At 36.0% G+C, this 25,915-nt stretch overlaps 1 protein-coding gene across 1 annotated transcript; it reads left to right on the top strand.

Annotated features, from left to right (window-relative positions):
- Positions 1-1,262: 1,262 nt before the first annotated feature.
- LOC149845107 (MLO-like protein 11) lies at positions 1,263-25,547 on the top strand. The gene is made up of 15 exons (XM_089997466.1): positions 1,263-1,636; positions 2,021-2,078; positions 2,305-2,549; positions 2,746-2,862; positions 4,727-4,787; positions 12,606-12,700; positions 20,838-20,912; positions 21,223-21,308; positions 22,756-22,805; positions 22,912-22,952; positions 23,036-23,206; positions 23,323-23,358; positions 23,465-23,532; positions 23,635-23,695; positions 25,010-25,547. Exons 1-15 carry the CDS (start codon positions 1,508-1,510, stop codon positions 25,379-25,381), a joined length of 1,665 nt encoding a protein of 554 aa, XP_089853592.1. The 5' UTR covers positions 1,263-1,507; the 3' UTR covers positions 25,382-25,547.
- Positions 25,548-25,915: the final 368 nt, after the last annotated feature.

Below are 25,915 nucleotides of genomic sequence, written 5' to 3'. Positions count from 1 at the left end.
CATGGTAATTTCATTAAATCGTTGTTGCTTCAAACTTACAAATCATTGTAGAAATCACAACCTTCATAAGTACATATCGTTGTAACGTTTGAGCTTTATACGTAAACATTGTTGTACGATTTATCAAACTTAAGTATAAATCATGGTAATTTCATTAAATCGTTACTGCTTCAAACGTATAAATCATTGTTGCTTTATAAGAACAAATCATGCTAACTATTTTTCGATGCCCAGAAGGTGGATAAGTACAAATCGATTTGTTTCAGTATGAAAATATGTGTTATTTAACATGAATAGTAAAACCAATTGTAAGATGTAACATTCAGATTTACAAATCAATTTGTTTACATAACGAATCCTTACACGAAACTCACTGAAACGATACGACTTTTGGTAATCCGATAGTAAAGGAGAAACACCCAGAAGATAGACACAGTTGATGGTGGCAACAATGCTGCCACTGCGTAGACGACGATAAAAGATATTTCAGTGGTAGCAGACGACGACAAAGGGTGCTTCGTTGGTAGCAGACGAAGGCAAAGAGTGCTTCGACAACAGCAGACGACCACAAATGGTGCTTTGATGAAAGCAGACGACGATAAAAGAGGGTTCGGGGCAGCAGACGACAGCAAAGGATGCGTCATCAAAGGGAGCTCCTATTATAGCGGATGGTGCAAAAGTTTATTGCTTAGGGCGAAAATGAAATGTTTGGATTTTGAAGAGTTAACATCATTCTAGAACCGGCGTTTTCATTTTTCTAGATGGAGGATCTCGAACCATCGTTTTACTTTTCTAAATAAAAGATATTTTTGTTCTTTTCTCAAACCGTTGTTTCTTGGCAAAAATGACAAAAAAAAATACTTTAAGTCTTTGCAAGTGCATCGGACTCCGATGCTAATTGATACTGATTCACACAAGCCCCCACTAGCTTGGGCTCATTCAGACCCCAAACACTAGCAAACAATGCGTCTTCGGGGGAACATATAACCTGCTTCGCAAACCTAATTATATAAAACAAAACAATGGTCAGACAGTTTTCAAGCCCGAATCCAATTCAACCTGTTCCTGTTTTTTCTAATTTTTTAATTATATGGGCACAGCTACAGTGGCGTATTGGTAAATTTACAAGACAATAGGCTTTTTCGAAAGACACACTGGATTTCTCTCACTACAAATCCTGATTCGAAGAGAAAGCTCATGAGAACTTCTCTGACTACCGCCCTTCTATTCCTCTCTCTCTGGTTTTTAGGAAGAGAAATGAATACTGTGTAAATCAAGAAGAAGCCTTTGTGGGGAGTGTTTTTTGGGCCTTCTTCAGTGGTTTCTGAGGGTCGTGCAATCCTCCTTCGGGTCTAATCGGTATTGTATATGAATGAGTGGAATCTTGAGGTTCTATGGTGGGACAGGAGCGACGCCGAGCTCTCTTTGGGAATGAAGCTGCTGAAATAAAAATATTTTTTTCTTGAAATAGTGAAAGTTTTGATGTGAAGAAGAAGGAGAGAAAACGATGGATGGGAAAAGCTCAATGGAAGTGAGATCGTTGGCGTTGACGCCAACGTGGTCTGTTGCGACCGTTCTGATGGCCTTCGTCGCCGTTTCTCTGCTCGTCGAGCGCTTGATTCATCGTCTCAGTGCTGTGGGCATCTCTCTCTCTCTCATGCTTTTGTGTTATTGCTTAAATCGGTTCTTTTCTCTTTGTTGGTGGACTCTAAAACTTTGATTTAGACACATTTGGGTTGTGATTAACTTTTGTTCTCGAGGAAGAGGGTTCTGCATATCTACTTCTTTGATGATTTGTCTTGTTCGTTCCTGAAACCCAGAATCGCCTGTTCTCTAGACAAGTAAGAGCGTCCTGTTGATGGGTTTTTATGAATCTGATTGCAGATTCTGATACCAATTGGTTCGTTATAGTTTTTTGGTGAAACAGTGTTCGATTGTGGGCATGAACAATGAAATTATTTGAGTTTTAGATGGCTCTAATTCTTACCGATGGGAGCTAACGAATGTTTTTTGCTTTTAGTGGTTGCGAAGAACCAAGCGGAATCCGTTGTTCGAAGCATTGGAGAAAATGAAAGAAGGTACGCCACATTAAAATGGATCGAAATCTTCTCCTGTTGTGAATATGATCAACTAGACAACGAGAATGGCTGCTGCTCTTGAATATGTTGTTTTTTCAGAAGGGTTTCTTTTTTTATTTTCTCAAGAAGAGATTCGTGAATCAATTTCCCGGATGCTTCTTTATGGAATACTTATGGTTCACGCACCTGCTATATGTTTAAGCTTGTCGCTTGGCTCTTGTTGCAGAACTTATGCTCCTCGGCTTTATATCACTGCTTTTGGCGGCTACTTCAAGCTCAATTTCTAGTATCTGCATAGAATCAAGATATTATAGTAGTAAATTCTCTCCATGTACCAGATCTGAGGCAGAAGATGCTGCAATAGTAGGGACTGAAGACAGCAGTCTGCAAGGTCGGAACTTGATGTCTGCTTTTATTCTCCCCTCGTTTAGGAGGAAATTGACCGGTCTGAATCGCAACACTTGCACAGAGGCAAGTGATCCTTCTCCATGTCATGTTGATGTTCAAACTTATATGTTTCTGCTTTTTCCATCCTTAAACAACATTTACAATCAGAAACAATTATGTAGTTCAGTAAGACTTTTTTTTGCCAATGATTTTATGTGTTTAGTTACTCTCTTTGTTCTTTTCATGAAAATCAGAACTTATGTATATATACCACGTGCAGGGTCGCGAACCTTTTGTTTCATTTGAAGGGTTGGAGCAGCTTCATCGCTTCATCTTTATCATGGCAATAACTCATGTCTTTTATAGCTGCTTGACAATGCTACTGGCAATTGTGAAGGTTGTAAAAGTTAATATGCTAGTTTGTTCTGTTTAAATCCTTTCCTTATTATTCATGTTCATGTGAAAAAACATGCATACAGGGCATGTGCCTGTGTCTCTTTACCTCTGTGTGCATGCACGTGTGTTTATGCATGCATGCATGTAGTGTACATGCATGCATGTTTGTCCGAGTATTTATCTTGTGTGAGTGAAAAAACCAAGCAAATTGCAAATAGAAGGCTGGACATGATATCCTTCTATAAACCATGCAAAACTTCAAGCCTATCAAAAAAGAATAAAAAAAAAGTAAGCAACTTGGAATCAAGTTATATATATTATTCTAGTTCAAATGCTATTAGCTGTCTGTCTGCCTCCTAGGCACTCCATGTCTTATCTCTCAACCAGATAGATGCACCTAAGGATGCATTTGCCTGACCAGAAGGAGGTCTTGCTATGTTTTGCAGAATCAAAGACGGAGACCACCCTACTCAGGCTGGAAATGAGATGAGCTTCTCATCACTCAACTTGTGTTCGGATTGTAAACAGCAAGTTCGGACTTGTAAAATAAGCTCGGAAACTGAACACGAAGAATGGGTGTTTGGCTTGCCTTATCTTGTATTGGCTCGTTGATAAGTAATAAATATATTTTACATGTATTTCATATCATAGTGTGTAGTGTAATGAAATGGTCGAAGTGTTTGGCTTACAATCAACAACTTTAGAGTTCAAATCATATTGCTTACAGCTTACTTAGAACTTAGTTCAGTAGGTTCCAAATCCTATTACTTCAGCTATGAGAAATGTAATTTTTTGCTTTTCTAAATGAGCTAGCTCATGCTCAGATGGTTTAGCTTGGGCTCCTAATAAGCTTGAGCTTGTCTCATCTCGTCACAAGAATGAGCTGAGCTTGAACATCTCAAGCTTGGCTCTGTTACGCCCTGAACCCCGCAAACCACCTCTTCTCCACCCTACCCACCCTGCTAACAGGAAACAATACCACAGAAAAGGGGATTACCATTGAAAATGGGGGTCTTTTTCTGCTGAGAAAATGAGGCCTGCATTTGGGTTGCTGCAATGGGGCTGTTGGAAGACACTTTTTTTTGTGCATTTCTGTGGCTTGCAAACACACCTACAGTTCTTTTTACTGTGTTCTGGACAAAACTTCTGATTGTTATGGGTTTTCATTCTGTTTATTTCTTTCAAGCTATTACTTTTCTGATGCATTCATGTAAAAATAATGTTTGTGAACTTCATGCGATCTTGCATCTTTCTTTTAGAAATTTTGCACAGAACATTACCATGTAAGGATAATGAAATATCAATCTATCTAAATGTCAGGTGTAAGCTTTCATGGTTAGCTTGTCATTTATTCTATGTTGCATGGACACTTCATTCAACATGTGTATCTTGTGTCGGCACGACACGACACGACACTTGGACACTTCATGGACACAGTCAACATTGTGTCATTAACTTTGTCTATATCCTTTTATGATCTTATTTACTTTTCATTATTCACCTAAGTTCTTTTTCTTTTGAAATTTTTCATTAATTGCATCACATTCGAGTTTCGACCTAGTTTCATTGTTCAATGTTCCTAGCTATAGTGATTTAAGATTGTTTTTCTATACACATACATATATCTATGTGAGTGTACAGCCATGTCCCTGTATCGTAATTTTTAAAAATTATCACATCGTACAAAGCATATCCTCATTGTGTCCCGTTCTCGCATCTGTATCCATGTGACCTAGCATTTATTAGTTAATATCTTGCTATTCTTTCTGAAAAGAAAAACATTTTCTTTTTTATTTCTATTCATATTCATCTAAATTGTTGGTAGTTCTATACCTAATCTGCACATGAATTTCATTGTTTAACAGATTCACACATGGAGACGGTGGGAGGATGAGGCCCATATGGATCACCATGATTTATTAAGTGGTAGGTTTACTAGTGTTGTGATAACAGTGGATACAGTATGGAAGTAAAAACAGAGTAGCCCTGTGGCGTAGCATTTATGTGTTGGATAAGATGGAATATGAACTATGTCAAATAGGTGCGTGTGTGATTTTCAAAACATCGGTGAGATTTGTGACTGATATATATATATATATATATATATATATATATATAGAGAGAGAGAGAGAGAGAGAGAGAGAGAGAGAGAGAGAGACTCACCAAGTCCTGACGTAGCTTTGTGCAAAATTTTCTCTCTGTAGTTGATGGAAAATAACATTTAAGATGTCACATAGATACAACTTGAGGATATGGAGATGCAGCCATTTTTATAAAGTTTTCCAATATGACTAGTGTAGAAGTGGATACAGTATGGAAGTAAAAACAGAGTAGCCCTGTGTCATAGCATTTATGTGTTGCATAAGATGGAATACGAAGTTTATGAACTATGTCATATAGGTGCGGGTGCAATATGTCAATTTCGAAAAACTTGGGTGTGTGTGTGTGTGTGTGTGTGTGTATATATATATATATATATATATATATATATATATATAATCACAAATCTCGCCGATATTTTGAAAATCGCACAAAAAAACACAAAATATTACTAAAACGAAAAATAAATGTTTAAAATGCAATATTTTGAAAATTTTGTTATATTTTAATTTCTCGCAGTTTTATCGTGACTTTTGGTAAATACGCGATACAATACACGCTAATAGTGATAGCATGAAGGGTATTTTTGTCGATAAACAAAATGCCCATTAAATTTTTATGGTTCTCAATAAAGAGAGAACCTTTAAAAGGAAAGAGATTTTAAATTAAGCAACTCAAAAGTACTCTCCCTTTTTTTCTTTCACAGATCCCAGTAAAGGGAACCATGTTACTTGTGCTTTGTGGAGAAAGGAGAGGCAGGGCAGTCTTTTTTATAGACCATTACTTGGGTGCTCTCTCTTCTCCCTCATCGATATTGGACTAAAAATTGTCCCAATACATAACCATCACATATTAATAAAGCAAAAAGCCTTAGTTACTGTTAGAATGTAATAAAATAGGAAACCTTATATTTGTTACTAAATGAGCAGTTAGATCATAATTTCAATATATTTATAAGCAACTATTTTTTGTAAGTTTCAATATATTTAATAAGTTTTTCAATTTGCTTTCATATTTTTTCAATCATGAACGTGTCTATATTTTTTCGAGAAAAACATAAAATTTGAATTTCCCCCAAGATTTTCAGTTGCCAAGAAAAACCTGAGAGCTAGATTTGTGATATATATATATATATATATATATATATATATAGAGAGAGAGAGAGAGAGAGAGAACTGAACATATTAGGCCCCATTTCTCATTCTGCCCCGTTCTGCCATATAGGTTTTAAGTGTTTTATGATAGATATGAACCGTTAGATGTGTTTAGCATGATCGATTTAGTGGGAATCGACTCTTGGATCGTGTCTTTTCGACAAAAAATCATGATTTTATGAGCTGGGAAAAACTAGTACCTTCATATCCATTGATTTTGGATCACCGTAAAAACCTGTATACATGTCTGATTCCGGAGATCCAAAAGCATGTTCCCACTAAACAAAACCTATAGATTACATCTATGGTGTTAGACGCGAGGAAAAAAACCTTAAACTACGATTTTTGAATGGACCTAACGAGACCTAACGAAAAAGGGGGCCTAAGGAAAGCATTACTCTCTCTCTCTCTCTCTATATATATATATATATATATCACTAGAATATGAGATTACCGTGGGCATTTCCAACGCTTTTTTTGTGAATCCAACCATGTAGATGTGTACGAAATTTGCTAGGAATCAACATACACGGTTTTTGGATGCTTGAATATTTATGAAGATTATGAACCATTGATCTTAAATCCTTAAAAAATCTTGTTTATGCATCATAATCTGTCACATGGGTGTGGGTGCGGCGATGCGGCACTTTAAACAAACTTGGGTGCGGGGTGCGGGAGGGAAAAACTATAAAAAATTATATTATATATATATATAATTTTTAAGTTTCAACCGTTAACAACAGGAACACTAATGAAATAAAAAACAATTATCATAATATCATCAAATCAATTCATCATCATGCATGCAATAAATCAAATTAAAAAGCCAACCGATATATTATGTATAATGTTTAAATGTATATTATGTATAATGTTTATATTACATAGGTTTTACATGTAAAAACTCTTAAAAGATAGATTTTTGAGAAAACGAGCCAGTCGAATTGGGTTTTCCCTAAAATGGGTAAAATATTTTTTTCAAAAATGGGCAACAACGGTATTTAGCCGAGATTGAGAGAGAGAGAGAGGTACACAGTAAGGGGAAAGAGAATGAGTTGAGAGAGAGAGAGGCACACAGTATAAAAAGGGGAACATATAGAGAGAGATTGAGAGAGAGAATGCGTACCTTGGAGATGGAGAGGAGGCGTCGCTGGCATCGGGGTGTTGCAGACTCGCAACGTCGGGGTCGGGAAACAGAGGAGAGGGCAAAAATGTTTTGCCCTAATCCTCAAAAGCCCATTTCATTGGGCACTTATTTTTTTAAGGTCTAAAATTTGGACATATATGACCTTGGGTGCGTTGACCGCACCCAGGTTCAGGTTGACCACACCGGGTGCCGCACCTGCGTCGCGTCGATGCGGGTGCGGCACCTAGTTGGCCGAATTCCTGTGACAGATCATAATCGAATGATTTATGATCTGGTCCTTATAAACCAAGCATGTAGATCACATGCGTACGGTTATATTTAAGAAAAAACAAAACAAAAAATCCAAGAAAATCACAATTCACACGATAGTTCTCATATTCTAGTGACTATGTATATAGTCAGTAGAATATGTACATTGGATTATGAACCGAGATCTTCATGTTTTTTTTTGTTTTTTTATTAAATCTCACCGTACAGATGCAATCTGCATGCTCAGTTTTATGGGAACTGGACTGATTATGACTCATAAGCAGGATCTTTTAAGGATTGAAAATCAACGGCTTAGAGTTCTCATAAATATTCGAGCATCTAAAAATCATATTTTTCATCGAAATTACACGATCCAATAGTCGATTCCTAGCAAACGGACTGTGTTGCGAAAAAAGCATTGGAAATACCTAGTTCACAGTTCAATAAACATAATTCCAGTAAACATTGTTTGGTGACTCCTTCTCTCTCTATATATATGTTACTACTGCTGTGTATACAATCTAGTTGGAAAATCATAGTTGCATGTTATATCCACTCAACCTAGCCTCATAGATGTGTTTAATTGTTTGCTAGGCGTTATACTATGAATCATTTTTTTTATGTAAAAATAAGATTTTATGAGTCATGAAATTTTATGAGACATTGATTTTTATAAATCCATTGAAAAAACTTAGGTTTTACAAAAAAAAATGATTTTAAGACCTGTTTTTTTTTTACTAAAGAAACTATATAGATCACATTTGTAAGCTTAAATTTATAAAATAAAAAATAAAAAATTATGAAAAAATAATATTTTCTATTAGATTGCATGTACAAACGACTGGCAAATTTATATTCTATATACACACAACTATGAGTTTTTTTAGGTTTTAAAGTTTGTTTTTCAAATTTGGATAATTTTAGACTTCGTCAAAGTTGACCAAGTCAAAATTTGGATGGAAATGGTCAGGTGTGAGGTTGACTACATCCGACACTTGTTGACCTGCACCTAGACATGTCGGGTGCCGAACCCGCACCCAGTTGTGTCAATGCAGGTGATTTAGGGGCTCAGAAGCACCCACATTACATATATAGAATATGAATGCATTAAATTAGAAGGATCATATATTTAGCAAGGTTGTAAGTATTGTATCGTTACCCGTATCGATCGAGCCCAAAATAAGATAAGATATGTATCGTATCGTAAAAAATCATAATTTTTTAATAAATTTTTTCAGAATTTCCAAAAAAATCATGAAAAAAAATTCTAAACAATGATGAATTGCAGAAAATATAACCATAAAATCACATATGAAACATGTATAAAATATAACCATAAAATCACATATGAAACATGTATGTATCTATGAGCTGCATAAGACATTGTAAAAAAGTTTTTTAAAAATAACACATGAAATAATAACTAGGCTTTTTAAAAATATACCATCATCATCATCATTATCTTCTTCTTCTCCTCCTTCGATATTTATGTCATCTCTAATGTACGTGGGCTCTTCATTATCTATGTCTTGAGCTCCTTCCACGTTTATCTACTGAATGTCTTCTTCTTTTAAAATGTATGTTTTTTCTTGAGTCCATGTATCCAATACATCAAAATTTTCCAAACAAATGTAATCAAATTGCTCTTTGTGCCTCCTTGATGATAACTTTTCTATTTGCCTAAAAAGATGACATGAAAAAATTAAAATTAATTGGGTTTTGTATAATATAATTTTTTTTAAATAAACACATGAAAATGACAAATAAAATTTATAAATTTATATACCTTTGCCTCAGTTGTAAGTTGTAGCGAACATAGACGAGGTCATTTAGCCTTTTGTGCTCCAATCTATTTCTTCATTTTGTATGTATTTTCTCAAAGACGCTCCAATTTTTCTTACATCTACTTGCACTACATGTTTAGCTAAGAATGTGAATGACAAAAACTCTCAAGTTTAGAACATCACTTCTAAACCTGGTCCACCACATGTTTGAAAAAAAATTAGAAAATGAGAAATCAATAAGACAATAACATATACACTCATACAAAATATTATAATTAAATAATAATATGAAATTAAAATTGAAATAGACAAAACAAATTACTTGGACTCAACATGACACAATTTCACACTACTGCAAGCCTCCTCTTATCATATAATGCATTATCATAAATTTTCATTTCTTATGAATTTGATCTTGAACGCCATAATCAGGGTTCAACCTTTCAATGCAATCCATTTTAAATGTAAGGGAGTATCTAAATGCAAGATTTAAATAATATGTTGCAACATGAAGAGGTTGATGAAGTTGTCCGATCTACCTATGATCGATGTTCCATATAGGGATACACATTTTTTTCTTTCCATTAAAATTATCTTTAATGGCCTCTTTTGCCTTATCCATGACCTTGTAGAGATAACCCATAGTTGGTCTGTCTTCACTGCCAACCAGTCGAAGCACATTCACCAAAGGTATAGTTATTCTCAACAACTTAATGCATGAATCCCAAAATTCACTTCTTAATACAACATCTATAATTTCTCTTGGATTTCTTTTTTGTGTTGTGGATATGCATTCTACTCATCTAATGAAAACATTTTTTTAGTGCAGTTCTATTCTTTACTAAACTTTGCACTGTCAAAAGATTCGTAGCAAATCTAGTAACTGCACTATGAATCAATTCAGCACTACTAGTGTAGTTTCTCATCAAATTCAAAATCCATGCATATAAATAAATTTAGCAACTTTTTGACAGCATTCAACTGTGTACTTTATTTCATCTATATTGCTGATGTCCTCAAGCATGAGGTCTATGCAATGGGCAGTACATGGGGTCCAATTCTTTGGGGCAATAAACAAAGAAATTTATCAAAGTTCTTGACCTTATGTCTGTCCACCCATTTGTCATGATGGTACACCCAGTTTCTTTATATGACTTCTCCATTTTATCACAATATGCTTTCACTTCATTCAAATTAGTATATAAAGTGTTTCCTTTCAAAGCATGATATGAAGGCATTTTATATCTAAGCCCGATACTGCTTATGACATCTATCATGACATGAAAATGAAAAGAGTTTGCCACATTAAAAGGAATGCTAGCATCATAAAACCATCTCTTAACTGCGACATTTGCATGCTCAACTAAATGTTGAGGAGTCCTAGCAGTACGAATGTCGGATTGTGTCCCAGGGACAGCCTTAGGAGGGAAAAAACTCTTAATAAAGCCTCTAGCTCTACTTTCTCTCGAAAAACTCCCTCTTCTTTTTTTTGTTTTTTGCTCGCGGCACAACTACTACTAGCACCAGCCACACCTTTCTCCTTCGCTACAGAACTTCCTACTTCTTATGCTGTACTAGGGGTTGTAGGATCAAAAGTATGAAGCTCATATTTCTGCCTCACTCATCTCTTTTTGTTGTCTTTTTTCTCTCAAACCAGTAAGTAATTGTTGACATTGCTATTTCACCACAACATTTAAATGTGTTTCAGCTAAATGATGCTTAACCAAGTGATATCACCCGAAAAAACAGTATGACAATAGTTGTACTCAATTTTTAATTGGTTTTTACTCAATATTTGAGTGCCCCATTGTCATGCCGGATCATTTGATGCCATCTTCTTCCAAAAAATCTTAATAAGAAGCAAATAATAGGTTTTTCTTTACCTTAACACACTTCCTTGAATGGAAAAATGATGAAATGCACTCTTGAACAAACCACAAAAACCCTTTCTCTTGTGCATAGATCGGCCTCCAAATCGCTCTCATGAGACCTACGAGTCCCAGGGTGTGTGGATACCTCTCTAATGACTTCTACACAAATGAGAGAGTCGGCCCTCAAGAGGTCTTTAAAAGCCAAAACTGAAAAATTATGATTTGGCCATTTTAAGTGCATCGACCCTGTATCGTACGATACAGTACGATATTGGCTTATATCGTACGATACACAATCTTATCGCTATACGAGTACATATCATGTCGATTTTCTTCATAGTAACGATACGTGCTGTACGATACAGTATGATACATACAACCTTGATACTTAGAATATATGTAGGACAATAAAACAGGTCTAACTGATTTCAACCTGAGGTTCAATGTCCAATAAGACTAAACTCTTGTCAGATAATGATTTGAATTTGGATCAGGTTAGAACTTTTATACACTTCCTTGAAGCAAAATCTGGTTGAAACATTTCTTTATAGGGTAAATTCCATTTAGGGGCCAAGCTTTTGGCCCTAATTCCAAAAATAGGCCTTACTTTTTTGAAATTCCTGAAATTGGCCACAGGTTTCTAGGAACTGTCAAATAAGGACCTCAAGTCAACATCCATCATCTCGAAGAATGTGATTTTTATTGGTTTCCTGTATTGCCCTTTAAAATTGAAAAATATTTATCCTCATAAAAAAGAAAAGGGTAAATATTTTAAACATTTGATTATGAAGGATATTGTAGTAATATTGACTTATGATTTAACTTGTTAGTAAACAATAATAAAATGCAGGCCCCTGTTTGTCAGTTTCCAGGAAAATAAAGGCCCATGCCAGGAAATTCAGAAACATGAGGCCTATTTTGGAATTAGGAGTAAAACATTGGACCATAAATGGAAATTTTCCCTTTGTATGATACTATGCATGATTTACCACAGCTTGGTGGTAGTGAGTCTTTTATTTCTCTAATTGCAGACTATGGAGTTCCAATTGCTGCCGGCTGTGTGTTGTGTGCACACAAGAGCATGTGTTTGTATGTAAACTTGGTTTATAACTCACGTTGGTGAGATTCAAATATGTTTTGTCAATAGCTTAAGGCCTGCTCCAAATCCAATGTGTTTGTTGTGTTTCTCTTCTTTGCTTATATTGCAAGTAAATGTACATTAATGGCATATTCTTGTTTGATAAATAGTAGTCATGATATCACAAATTCTTGTAAGTTAAAATAGTAATCTTGAGCTTATCTATTGTAGTTCATGATGGTCTTTTTGCTGTTGGCCACTGTTGCGTTCTTGCAGGATGTTTGTCTTTCGTCTATGCGTTGATGTTCAACTTTCATATATGTTGTTTCTAGGACTTCTTTTAACATTAACTTTGTTGCAGAAATCACTAAGCAGATGACCATGAGAAGGCAATCAACATTTGTGAAATTTCATACTTCAAGGTCATGGAGCAAAAACAGATTTGTTGTTTGGATGGTATGTGGAATATGCAAATTTGGACATGGTTGTGATAACAACTAGTTTCTTTGCTGCTGCTATATCATTTTAGTTAGTATCATATTCATCAACATGGTTGGTGCCTAGTTCGGCACTTTCAATATTATGATCTTTTTCCTATCAGGAATAATGCATGGGGTACCTTATGTTGTCCCTTTATTGTTTCATAACTAATATCAAGTTCATCACCATGACTTCTATTTTCTGTTAAATCATGTTGAGACCCAGAGTTTGCTAGAATATTTTTTAGAATTTTTTCCATCAGGGAGTTGTCTGAGATGTTATGTGTTGGTCTGTAAGAAAGAGAACTTTATGCAGTTTAGATTGTATCGAAGATTCTCTTTCATATAATCACTGCAGAAGATTCTAACTGTTTATGTATTAGTTAATGGAGTTTTCCGAACAGATTTTATAACATGGAACTTTGCTTATCAGCTTATATTTGTACCTAACCATGGTTAGCCAACTCCACGAGTCAACTCATGACTCCACTGAGTCTTATTTGCTTTTTTGTTAAAGTTATAATTTAATACTTGTGTATATGTTGATTATTTATTAAATGTATGATAAAACTTTTATATATATATATATAGAGAGAGATGAAAGCGTGCTAAATGGATTTCTTGAACTTTTTTTAAAATTTTATTTTTAAATGTTGACCATACAGATGTGTTCTACGCCTTTGATTTTATAGGTTGCAGCTTTCAAGTCCGACACATAGGTAGGTTTTTATAAGGTTTTAAAATTCGATGGTCCAAAATCTTTGTAAATTTTTTATTCTCCAAATATTTTTTTCATCGAAAAATCATGATCCAGGTGTCAATGCCTAGTAAATCGACCATGCCGAACACATCTATGGGGCCAGAAAAAAACAATGAAAAACTCGGCAAACTCATTTTGTATATACACACACATACACATGTAATTTTTTTAAGTTATATGTATTATTACTATTATACGTAATAAGGCACACACACTTGCTAATTTTTTGTCTTTTGTATTATAAATTATATGTTCATTATTTATTTCTAATAAACTAAATAAAAAAATGGTGACTTGTCTGAGCCACCAAGTCTCATGTGGCTGATCTGACACGGAGTTCCGAGAATACCATGACCTAAACTTTGTGATTTTTCCATAGATTTACTGGTCATGTAATGGTTCACTTCTGGGATTCCTGAATAGGGCTGCACAACGAACCGAGCTAGCTCGAGCTCGACCCGTTTAAGCTTGGCTCAAATTCGTCTGAGAAAATAAATGAGCCAAGCTTAAGCAAGGGCTCAGGCTCGGTACACATAAACAAGCCAAGCCTGAGTAGGCAATTGAGCTCGGATAAGCTCGATAAGCCCGATTAAACTCGGATCATAGAGTTATATAAAGATAAGGTTTATATATATATATATATATATATATATATATATATATATTTGTTAGCACAATAAACAGAAAAAAGGTTTTACCGTAATGGGTAGGGTGCTGGGCACTTTTCAATGAGGCCGGGAATTCAAATCCCTCTTCCGGTTGATTTCAAAAACTTTTTACACGGTTTTCAAAATCTTTTTAAACTTCGATGTTCGGCTCGAGCCTAGCCAAGCTAAGTTCAAGCTTGACCCGAGCGGATCTCGAGCTGTAGCTGTCCAAGCTTGGCTCGAGGTCGAGCAGAGCTTGGACAGACTGTTTTACCAAAAAAGCTGAGCCGAGCCAGCCAAGCTCGGCTCGTTTGCAGCCCTATTCATGAATCTTGGTTTCTAGTTGCTCAGTTTGAAAATCACAGGTCAGCTAACCTTTTTTATGCATGATGAGTATTCTTTGCATCCTCATCCGGTTCTGTTGTTTGAATGGTTTGGAAATCTTGGATTTAATGTAACTTTGTCCAACTTTTTAACTTAATATTAGCAGTTTTCTTTTGTTCAGTGGCATCTGGTTGGGGTTTGTAATAGAAGTTTTCTTTTATGAAAATATTGGAATTGGAGTAGATGCTGATAAAATATTGGAATACTATCTCTCTCTTCTTTTGTCAAAAATGTTGCATAAATTGATGGTGGTTTCATTTATGGCTTGCCTGTAAAGTGTTCACGAGCTTCACTTGGATGTTCTTTTATAGTGTCATTTGCTCTGCCATTGTAGAGAAATTCTAGATAGATTTAGGAGAATATGAACTTAATAGTTATTTGTGACCACTGAGTCAAGTTACTTTTTTATATTACTGTCAGGATTAACTTTATACCAACATAATTTACCCTCAAAATGTAAGGAATTGGGTGGTAATCAGATTTTTTTTCTTGGTGGACCCAGATCCAGCTAGGACTATAATTGTATCTGGCTTGGTAAAAAACGGTAATATTACCTAGGTCATAGATATGATTGAACAATAAAGGCTGCATACAATTGATTTTTTTTTAATCTATAACCCGAAGAAACCGAACCCGGCAGGAAGACCTGGTCGCACTGGCTCAGCCTGCCATACCTACGGTCGTCATGCCGGCAGCGTAAAACTTCGAGGCTAGGACCCCTGTCCCCGGGGCCTATGCATACAATTGGACTTGAATATGAAAGAGTGTAATTATCAATACAGGTGAGATCTTGGTTGAACTTTTATCTCATTTTCAGACTAACCTCTCTTGAGGTAAAAAGGACTGTCACAAAAATGTGTGGGCACCTCATTTAGCCTTGCACATCCTTCCTGACACAAGCAACATTGACACAAACGGAACATGATATGAAGCTTTTGTGGACATGCTCAACACTGTAACGCCCCGAAATTTTTAACCCCAAATTTTGAAGATTTTTTTTTTTAACAGCGGAAACAAGAAAAAAAATAAGGTTAAGCATTTCGAGACATTACGGTGGAGAGAAACCCAAGACATTTATTTCATTTCAATATTAATGAAAATCATCAGAGTTTTAAATGATATGAACAGTTAAAATTTACAATAAACTCAAGCGATCCCTGGAACAATAAATCCAAAAATCTTGATCCGATGCCTCATCCCGAAGCCGCTCATAAACCCTATTCTTTACCTGAAAAAAATAGTAAATTGATTGGAATTAGACTACCACGTATAAGTAGGAAAACTGTAACTCTTAATGCAGGTATATCATGAATCTAGCATGTGATGTGAGTGTCAAGTGTGAATCTTTAGCATATACCATAGCACGTAAAACAACACCAGTAATCAACAGTCATTCACATGAGCAGGTAGAACATGGTATGCAACATTAATAAGCAAGTGAGGTAAGTATGCAACAACAATAACAATAACATACATAACTTTCATGTAATAGTTCAATCATCTCATATTTACCCATTTCGGGATTTCAGTTCATTTCAATTTCAAAATATAGAGCATGCTGAAAGAATATGCAAATGTCCCTTTAATAACTCCACTCACTGTGATACCTAACTGTTCTAAATAGTGTTTATATTATCTTATCCCGCGGGTACACACGGGCCAAGGCAACCATCACAGAAGAGAACGTTCGGGGATATATTATTCAAGGGTATTTTATTAACCCGAACATTCTAACTGAGACTGAAAATCCTAAGGGAGCGGTCAATGACCGAGAGAACCTCCCAAAGGCCAAAACCAAAACAGGATGCATCTCTAACTTCTGCAGAAGAACATGAAGCTACCATCTAGGACACATTTGGTAGTCCGGGTCCCCCAACTCTGAGGACTGGGACCAACGAGTCGCTTTACGCTCGAAACTAAACACATGTCCCCAGAGTTTTGTACCACCTACCCTCTCCAAGGTAAGACCGAATCTGAGTGGGTTAATCTTTTCATTTAATTATTTTCCCGAAGTATGGGGCATTTCCCCAACTTCTTTCTACTATCATCGCAGTAGAATTCCCAATCTTAGTCATTTTACTAAGGGGTATAGAACAGTTCCCATCCTTTGTCGTATTGATTGCATAACCCACTCAAAGTGCTCCGGTGCCTTTAAACCAATCAAGCACGAATGCCCCCGGTGCCTTTAAACCAGTCGGACAACAATATTATCTTTTCATTTTCATGTGGATTCACATCATAACTTCGATGGTCTATGCATGACCCTCAACACACTGGCTTGACATTCATATGTCCACAACAAACCGACCCATAGGTTCGGTTTTCAGTTCCTCATTCATCATCCTTATTATTATTTATTTATTCTTCATTAGCAAATTGCCACCACGTACCATTAGGTTTTGACTTGTGACATCCCAACACAGGGTGGCATGTATTAAAAACTCCGCCAACAAGCAAAGACACTGTTGGTGTCCTTTACTGAGCATGCACTATAGTCCTAGAGATTTGGTAATACAATTATATACATTTCTCCCAACACACTCTCATTTGAACATTCAGCTTAGTTGGCATTTGATACTTTCAGCAATTATGTAGTGTTAGGCAATAGTACTTCAGAAAAATATACTTTTTAACAAGCGTATGGACATTGGAGAATAAGCATCTTAATGGCCATATGAATCTTCTAGATGATATACATATAATAGGCATTGGAACATTTTAAGTAATATGCAATTGAACATCATAAATTATGCAGCTTAATATGCAACTAACTATCAACTGAATATACAAGTTACTATGTAGTTGAACACCAAATTTTCAATAACTGAACAAGACATACTAGAGAATGTATCTCAAACATCACTGAGAAGCACAGGACTGAATCAGTTTTACTCTGAGAAGGCATATGGGTTCCACTAAAACAAATCGCAGCCAACATACTTTAAACGATGAGAAAGAAGCTTATGAGACTGCAACATATTTAATTTCACACATCATGCATACAACTGTATAAGCTTATACATGATCACAAGTACTCAGATCTGATCACAGCCCACAAAATAATAGGAAAATCCGACTTAATAGCAATCCACAAAATTACGTATTACTCAAGTATTAAAACCGTCAAAATAATATAACATCTTTAGACTATCATACACTTAAAGATTTGCTATTTTAACAGAACTATAAGTTATGTGGATCCGATTCATAATTTGAACATAAATAATATAACATGTAATCATTATATATGTCAATTGCTAAGGATTGAACTTACTACAACCTGTGTTACACAGAATTCAAGATGTCCCATTTAACTTGCAGATAGAAGATGGTCCATTACACCAAATATGTAAATCAACCAAAATACTTCTATTTTCTTAAAATTCAACCTATATTATCTTTCAAGTGTTGAAGTTTGTTCTTTCTTGGGCAAAGATGACAAAACAAGAAACATGCCAGCATTCGCGTCAAGATCTCGCAGTATTGTCATTAGCATAAACCTAATTAACCAAATGGCATGTTCACTATCATTGTACGGAACATTTAAAATAAAATCTATAAGTTGGTCAGGCCTTCAAAATACAAAGTTATAGCATACATGATGATCATCAGACTCATAAGCACCTACAGATGCATGCACAAACATTTTAGTAAATATTGAATGCTCACTCAGACTTCACAGGTCAGTCTTTATTTCGATATGTGTAAATATATATATATATATATGTATATATATATATGTATATATATATATATATATATATATATTTAGTTAATTTTTTTCATATATATAGATATAGGTATATGTATAAGTAGAGTGATTCAAAAGGAACATATCTGAACAGCTTAATTGAAAATCATCCGGTAATAATGAATATCCTATTCAGGGTTCAAGCATTATCAGAATGACAATTTATGCATCTAATGCCAACTACTCAGATCAGGAGTATTACCCAAGAAAGTATGCACAATTTTTTTTTGCTAGGAACAGTTACCGAAATTACCCAAATCAAACTATCAATTATTTAACATTATGCAGACTAATGCAGTTACAAAGATCGACTGAGTTGTAGTTTACTAGAACCAAAAATCCAGATTCCGTTATTATCGATAACTTAACAAAGAATTTAGCAGGATTCGTAAACAGAATATATGAAAAAAAGAAGCTATTTAAAAAAATTACACACTCACGATTGTAACATATTTTAAAGTAAATATCCGAAATACAACCGAAGACCAGATCATATTATGTATGAAACAGGGTTTTCCCGTAGGCAACATCTACAGACCCCCCCCCCCCCAAAAAAAAAAATAAATAAAAAATAAACCGGTTGATTTGAATTTCTTGCAACCTAACCAATGGAATGCAGGGTAACCGGGATACCCAGTCTGTCGAAAAAGATCTATGGCAACGGATGGTCCCTACAGTTCAAAATGTCAGTTGGAATACCTAATTGACAAACTCGAGTTTTCCGACAACCATAACTCCCACCCTTCTTTTAATTAGGGTTACACACGAGAAACCCCAAACTCCGATACATCTAAACAGGCTTTCTTTCTTGATTAACCCAAACCACACCCGGATCCAATCAACCCCGAACAAGAAAAGTGTACAGACCCTACCTTTTCGGGCGGAAGAGTTGTCGCTGACGATTGGAGATGGTTGGCGACAGGAGGTGACCGGTGACCGAACAGCAGGTGGTCGGAAGGCCTTCCGACGACGATGACCCTGTTGGCATTGCCGCGACTATCGATCAGCCATGACTCCGCAGAGTCTCTTCCTTGAATCGTGAAAGAGAGAGATAACAAGAGTACACGAGTGAAGGGGAAATGGCAGCGATTGCTGCTGGCGGCTGGAAAGGAACGGGAGGGGAAGCTAGGGTGTTGGCTGAGGCCATCGGTGAGCGAGAGGCCAAAGAGTGCAGGGGTGAAGGCCTCCCCTCACCCTTGGGTGATTTTAAGGGTGCGGGAGGGCGTTGATCAGGAAACCCCAGCAGAAATAGGAAGAGGGAGAGCGGCGCAGGGGAAATTTTAAAAGAACCCCCTGGCCATGCGAGTTTTTAACCCTAACGGGTTGGCAGATTCGGGTCGGATCCGGAGCCGACCCAGGTCCAAATGTATGTGTGTCTTTTTTTACCTTTTTAGCGCACCACTGTTGCGGGTTTGGTTTGACCGAACCCGTGACCCGCGACCCATCACAGCTGGGTCCAGGTTTGGGCATGTCCGGGTCCACCAGAGGATCCGGACCCGTTTTAAAACGTTTAACTTATTAGATATTTAAGTTTTTAAAATGTAACTCTAATAAAATTCAGTGGATTCAGTTACATTATTATGGATCCCTACCAACTTATTATGGATCCAAAGTCCATTCGGCTTCGCAAGTCCCCTTACCAAATCTGGATCCATGGATCCAAAATTTTGATCATATGATTTGGAACTGTGGATCCAGATTACACTATTGTGGTTTCCACGTGGCTTATAACGGATCCAAGTAAATTTTAATTGGTTCCCTACCCTTTTTACCTCTCCGATGTCCAGGATCCAAAAGAAATATTGTGGGTCTAAACTTCGCATAAGCTACTACGGATCCCATGAAAGTGTTATAGATCCGATATTGAAATTTTCCTCACTAAAATCCGGTTTTAACATCGTGGATCAACTCCATTTGTCCTGGATCCACTATCCAATATGACCCTGATATGGAGGATCCAATATCAAAGATCCAATCCATTTGCTTAAAATTCCTTATTGGTTATCCACTTAAAATGTTTGAGATCCGTTAACTAAGATTCAAATGGAAAATCGAAGTTCTGAACAGGGTATAAAGGTTCCAACATTGAAGATCCAAATAGAATATCCGATATCTACATACAATTAACACATACAGTAATAAAATTATCTGATATTCAGTTCAAGAACATAAATTTCAAGTTTATTTATCGGATAAAATTCACGGGTATTACAAACACTGTGTCTGTGATTTCATCCATGCGGTGTTTACTTTTTATGACTTATCATTGGCATGACTGTGTATCCTGGTGTGGTGATCAAGTGAATCAGTTAGTTATGGTCATTTCCTATATATATCTCAGTTGAGGCTGTAAGCCAAGTCTTTCTTTTTTAATGTTTTGCTAATAGATTCTATTCCAGTCTTAACTTTGTTTTCCCTTCCTTTAAACGTCTTGTAGAGTTTCCCCTTTATAATTGTACAGATCTGGAATCACATTTTCACATTGACAATTGAGGGGTCCTTATGACTGCCATTTTGGCAAAACTAGTCGTCAGGACCTTATTACTGGTGTTATTAATGTCTGTGGATGCAGACGTGTTTCTTTCGCCAGTTTGGTCGTTCAGTGGCACGTGCTGATTATCTGACACTGCGCATGGGTTTCATCACGGTATGCATTACTCACAAGCTTTGACCACTGATACTTTTATGAGCTCTAGTTGTTTGGTGGGTCCTATTAGTTCTGGCTTTGTATGCCTTGTAAGCAGTTAGAATTTTCTTCTGACTTGACTGGGCTCTTTCTTTTTTTGTTCCTCTTTTTGGCCCTTTACCAATTTATTCTTCCGAATGGGGCTGATTTTGTTGGAGTTACTGTATATGCTTGGTAGACTTGGTCAATTTAGTTCTTTCTATTGATCCAGAGTATGAGACATGTCTTAGTAAATATCTTGATGTTGTCTTATATTTCTTGTTGATTTCAGAATCACAATCTCATGGCAAAGTATGATTTTCATGGCTACATGATCCGTTCAATGGAGGAGGAGTTTCAAGTTATAGTTGGTGTTAGGTATATGCAACTCCTCTTCCTTTCTTCTTCTCTTTCTTCTTTCCTTTTATATTATAAGGATAATGGCTGCGTACTAGACCCTTGGTTAAGACCTTGCACTTGATATTTCCAGTGCCTATTTAGCAGTGAAAGGACTTGAATTATTATATTTACACATTTGATTTTGGTGTATCATGAATTTAGCTTAATTACTATATCTCAGATGGATTATGCCTTTGTTCACAAGAAGCGGAAAGACCTGTTTCATGTACTTTTGTGGTAGCAATTTGTGAGCTCTTAAAAAGCTGTATATGCTTTTATTATATTGTAAGTTAAGATGTGTCAACATAATTCCTTTTATGTTTTATTGCTTGATGGAACTATGAACCATTTTCAATGAAGGGAAAGTGTTATTTGTTGTGAATGATGTTATATGGCTGTTAAGAAAAATGAGAAAGATGTTTTTGAATGTTTCCAACCATCCCATGTTGAATTCATCTTTGCATAAAATCTTAAGGTGTTATAAAATAGTAAATCTTGTGCGAGTCGCTATGGCATGGAAAGTTTGTGTTACATGCTATAGTTTCCTAAATGAATATCCATAACTTGATGGTATGCATCATGAAATTTTATCTCCATGGTCATAGGGCTTCAAGTTTGGGGTGAGCCATTGTACTCGCTATCTGATGCTGTTGAGGTGTTGTCTATTAAAAGCTGGTTGATTTTTAATGCATATGTTTCAAGTGTTGGTTGTGGTTAATGCTAAGCTCCTTTTTTCCCCTCTTTTCTTTTCATAGTTCCTGTTGCTACTTGCTCGTTCCAATCCTAGATATCCACCTTTGAAGAGTGTAAAAGAATCTAGGGCTATTATATGCTAAGCATTTAACTGTCTTATAATTTCATGTAATCTTGGGAGATCATTCAAGTGTAGATAGCTAATTGTTGCATGTGCATGAAGTTGGTTGTGCAATTTGAAGCCTTCTCAACCTAGGAACTCACTGGATGAAGCCTTCTCAATTTGTGCACTCATTACATTTGCATGGTTAATATCTCCTTGCTTGGGCTTAGGCTGCTTAATTTACCTGCCACTTGCAGTAATACTTCAATGCCTGCAATATGCATTTGTCATGTCAAATTCTTTTCAAAGTTTCACAATTGAAATGTCATCTCATAAAATGGAAAAAGTGATACTGTTTATTTAGGTGTCCATTCATGTTGTCCCAATTTCTTACAATCCTATCCTTGGATAAGTATCCGTGGATGGGGCAAAAAAACTCAATTTATTTTAGGTCCTTTTCCATTTAGTAAAAAATGTCATGTTTCTTCTCAAGCTTTCACAATACCAAGTGTTAGCATTCTGTACAAAGAAAAGTCATATCATTCATTGCAGTTGTTTTGGTATTACTTTTGTTGTCATGTTCATGTGATGCATTTGGCTAAATTTGTATTCTTGCTGAATGCTCTGCAGTGCGCCACTTTGGGGATTCGTTGTTGCATTCATGCTGTTTAATATAAATGGTGAAGGCTCTTTCTGTCACTCTATTTCAAGTCATGCTCCACGGGTCTTCCAGGAATATTACTTATCAATACATTACTTAATTATGTTCACATATTTATGACACAGGATCTAATCTTTATTTCTGGATAGCCATCATTCCAATTGTGGTCAGTATTTTTGGAAGCTTTTAATGATTTGAAATTATTTACACATTATATGACTGAGTGGAATCTGGACTTGAACCGTGCAGCTTGTTCTACTGGTGGGAACAAAGCTGCAGCATGTCATTGCAACACTTGCCCTAGAAAATGCTGGCATAACAGGCTCTTTTAAGTCATACAAAGTGAACCCTCGTGATGATCTTTTCTGGTTCAGAAAGCCAGAGCTACTTCTATCTTTAATTCATTTTGTTCTTTTTCAGGTGGGATATTCCATTTCCTATGATTCAGGAATACTTTCTGCTTCATTTACTGCACAGTTATTAACTAAATATGAAGTATGAACAAATTTTAAATGTTCTTGGTAAACATTTTGCAGAACTCTTTTGAGCTGGCTTCCTTCTTTTGGTTCTGGGTGAGTTTGCTACTAAAAGTTTGTCCTTTTTTTAAAGAATTTATTGAATGCCATTTTTTCTCTATTGGGTGTTTGAGCTATGAACACGGATCTTTCCTTATTACAGTGGCAATTTGGGTATGACTCCTGCTTTATACGAAGCCATCTACTTGTTTATATACGGCTGATATTGGGGTACGTGTCATATATCTGTGCTGAGCACAGGAGCTTGTTAACGATGATTTTTGTGATTTAGCTGCTTCTTTTGGCGCATGTTTTTATATATTAGCATTGCAGATTTGCAGGGCAGTTCCTTTGCAGCTACAGCACATTTCCACTATATGCACTCGTTACTCAGGTACTAATCTTTGATATCATAGTAATTCATAAGTTATCAGTCTCTACTACTAGACCATCCAAAATCTCTTCACTTGTCAAACATAATCATTGTATCATTAAGTATTTTATGATTGGGTTGGACCTACATCTGGATTGTCGAACATAATATGGGAATTTGAAGGTATAACATTTATTGGTTAGCCTTATAGGCCCTACTATGATCTTTGCTCCTGCACTTCCTAAACATAATGACTATCATTAAACATGCTATGATGGGATTGAATCTACAACTAGATTGCAGAACATAATACAAGAATTTGATGACATAACATTATTTGACTGTGAGCTTTGGTCCTACTCAACTTTAGTTTGTCAGGTAAAATAAGTAATACCCACGTGTTATTACAATAGCAGATCAAGAATTATCATTAACTCAGAGAGAGAGAGCTTATTTCCCATTATTAACTAGGGTTAATGCATAGCGGCAAGGTTTTCAAATTGCAATTAAATTGTAAATGTTCTTGAGATTTTCAAATTTCAATTTTCTTGTAATTTTAGTTAAAAAGTTTATAGATTGAAAAATGAAACATGAAAACTAAGAAAATTAGAAAAAAAACTACTATAATGGTAGTCGCAAATAGCAGAAAAACAATGGAGTGCCTTTGAGCCATCATTTTAGCAGCACTCAAAGGAGAAGGGGATGATGAAGTGCGTTAAATATGAATTAGAGAATAGGCTTGCACAGTACAGACATGAGCTTTATGCCACCAACTTTTTTTCTCTTTGATATTTTAACAATAAAAATTCAAATGTCACGAGAATTTTATTTCAACAAAAATGTCTCAATATTCTGAACATTTAAAATGGGTGACAAATATCTGTCATGTTTGTCACTGTGGGTTAAATTAACTAGAAATAACTCATCTTGTGAACTTGGATTACATAAGAAAAACAAGTCATCTCTTTGAAGTACGTTAATGCATGGATATGGAATTGAATTATTGAAGAAATATGGTTATGTATTTGCAATAACCTTAGGAGAAAATGAAAACCAGGTTAAGGGTGCTTCTCTTTTAGAACTTTTATCATGGTGCAGCATGGGCCTTAAAGTAGGCACAGCTCTTCACGGTCTTGTCGGCTGGGGCAGGGAACAAAACATGCTATGGCAACAGAACCACTCATCCATTTAAATGTCTGATAACCTTGACCCGCTTGTCTTTTGTAGAATATCATGTCATTTACGATTCTTTCCCCCACTATTTTGATCATTTTTCTAGCAGCCAGTCTAGCTTTCTGTTGCATGAAGGGCCTGATTATGTGTATAAATGTACAGATGGGTACCAACTACAAAGCAGCTCTTATACCACGAAGAATACGTGAGACGATCCATGGATGGGGCAAAGCTGCAAGGAGGAAGCGGAGGCATGGGATGGTTGGAGATGATTCAACCGTACGAACAGATACAAGCACTCTCCACTCAAGTGAAGATGAGGAGCAATGGCCTTTGGAGCGCGTGATGACTCGCAAAACTGTGGAGGTTGAGCTGCAGCCTAATTCAACCATGCATAATGATACTAATGAAAACTCAAACAATACCAACGTACCTCTCATTCGGAGCCCAACTTCCGTGTCTTTGAGAATTGTTCCCAATGATCATGCCATAGAGATTACTAGATCATTGTCTATGCCAACAAGAATAGATTAAGGAAAAAAACAAAAGAAAAAGAAATTAGAAAAAAAAGGAATCTAGGCTAACTATAATGTGCCAGAAATTTCTGGCCCTTTTTTCCTCCAGTGATTTAGTTGTGGAATTGGAAAGTTTACTCACTGAAGGACGTCTTTGTAAATTTTGACTTCATTTTATTATTTGAGATGGGTTGTTCTCTCTCTCTCTCTCTCTCTCTCTCTCTCTCTCTCTCTCTCTCTCTCTCTATATATATATATATATATATATATATATATATATATATATATATATATAGAGAGAGAGAGAGAGAGAGAGAGAGAGAGTAATGCTAGGTTGCTCCGGGAGCACCCTACTCTCACTTACTTTAAATCATGGTCGTCGGTTGCATCTTCTCAGTCAGACCTTATGGATGTACTTAACACAGTTTATTTCATAGGAATCATGTTTTTTGGACATCAAAATAGGTTTTTTTAAGTCATGAAATTTTGGTACATTGTGAGCCGTGGATTTTTAAAGACCTTAAAAACTGCCATAATCACACGATTAAAAGCT

The sequence above is a fragment of the Nuphar pumila genome, chromosome 2 (genome assembly GCF_984573655.1).
Source record: "Nuphar pumila chromosome 2, dmNupPumi1.hap1.1, whole genome shotgun sequence".
Classification (NCBI taxonomy): Eukaryota; Viridiplantae; Streptophyta; class Magnoliopsida; order Nymphaeales; family Nymphaeaceae; genus Nuphar; species Nuphar pumila.
The sequence above is the reverse complement of the archived record's forward strand: the minus strand, read 5'-3'. Positions and strand labels throughout refer to the sequence as shown.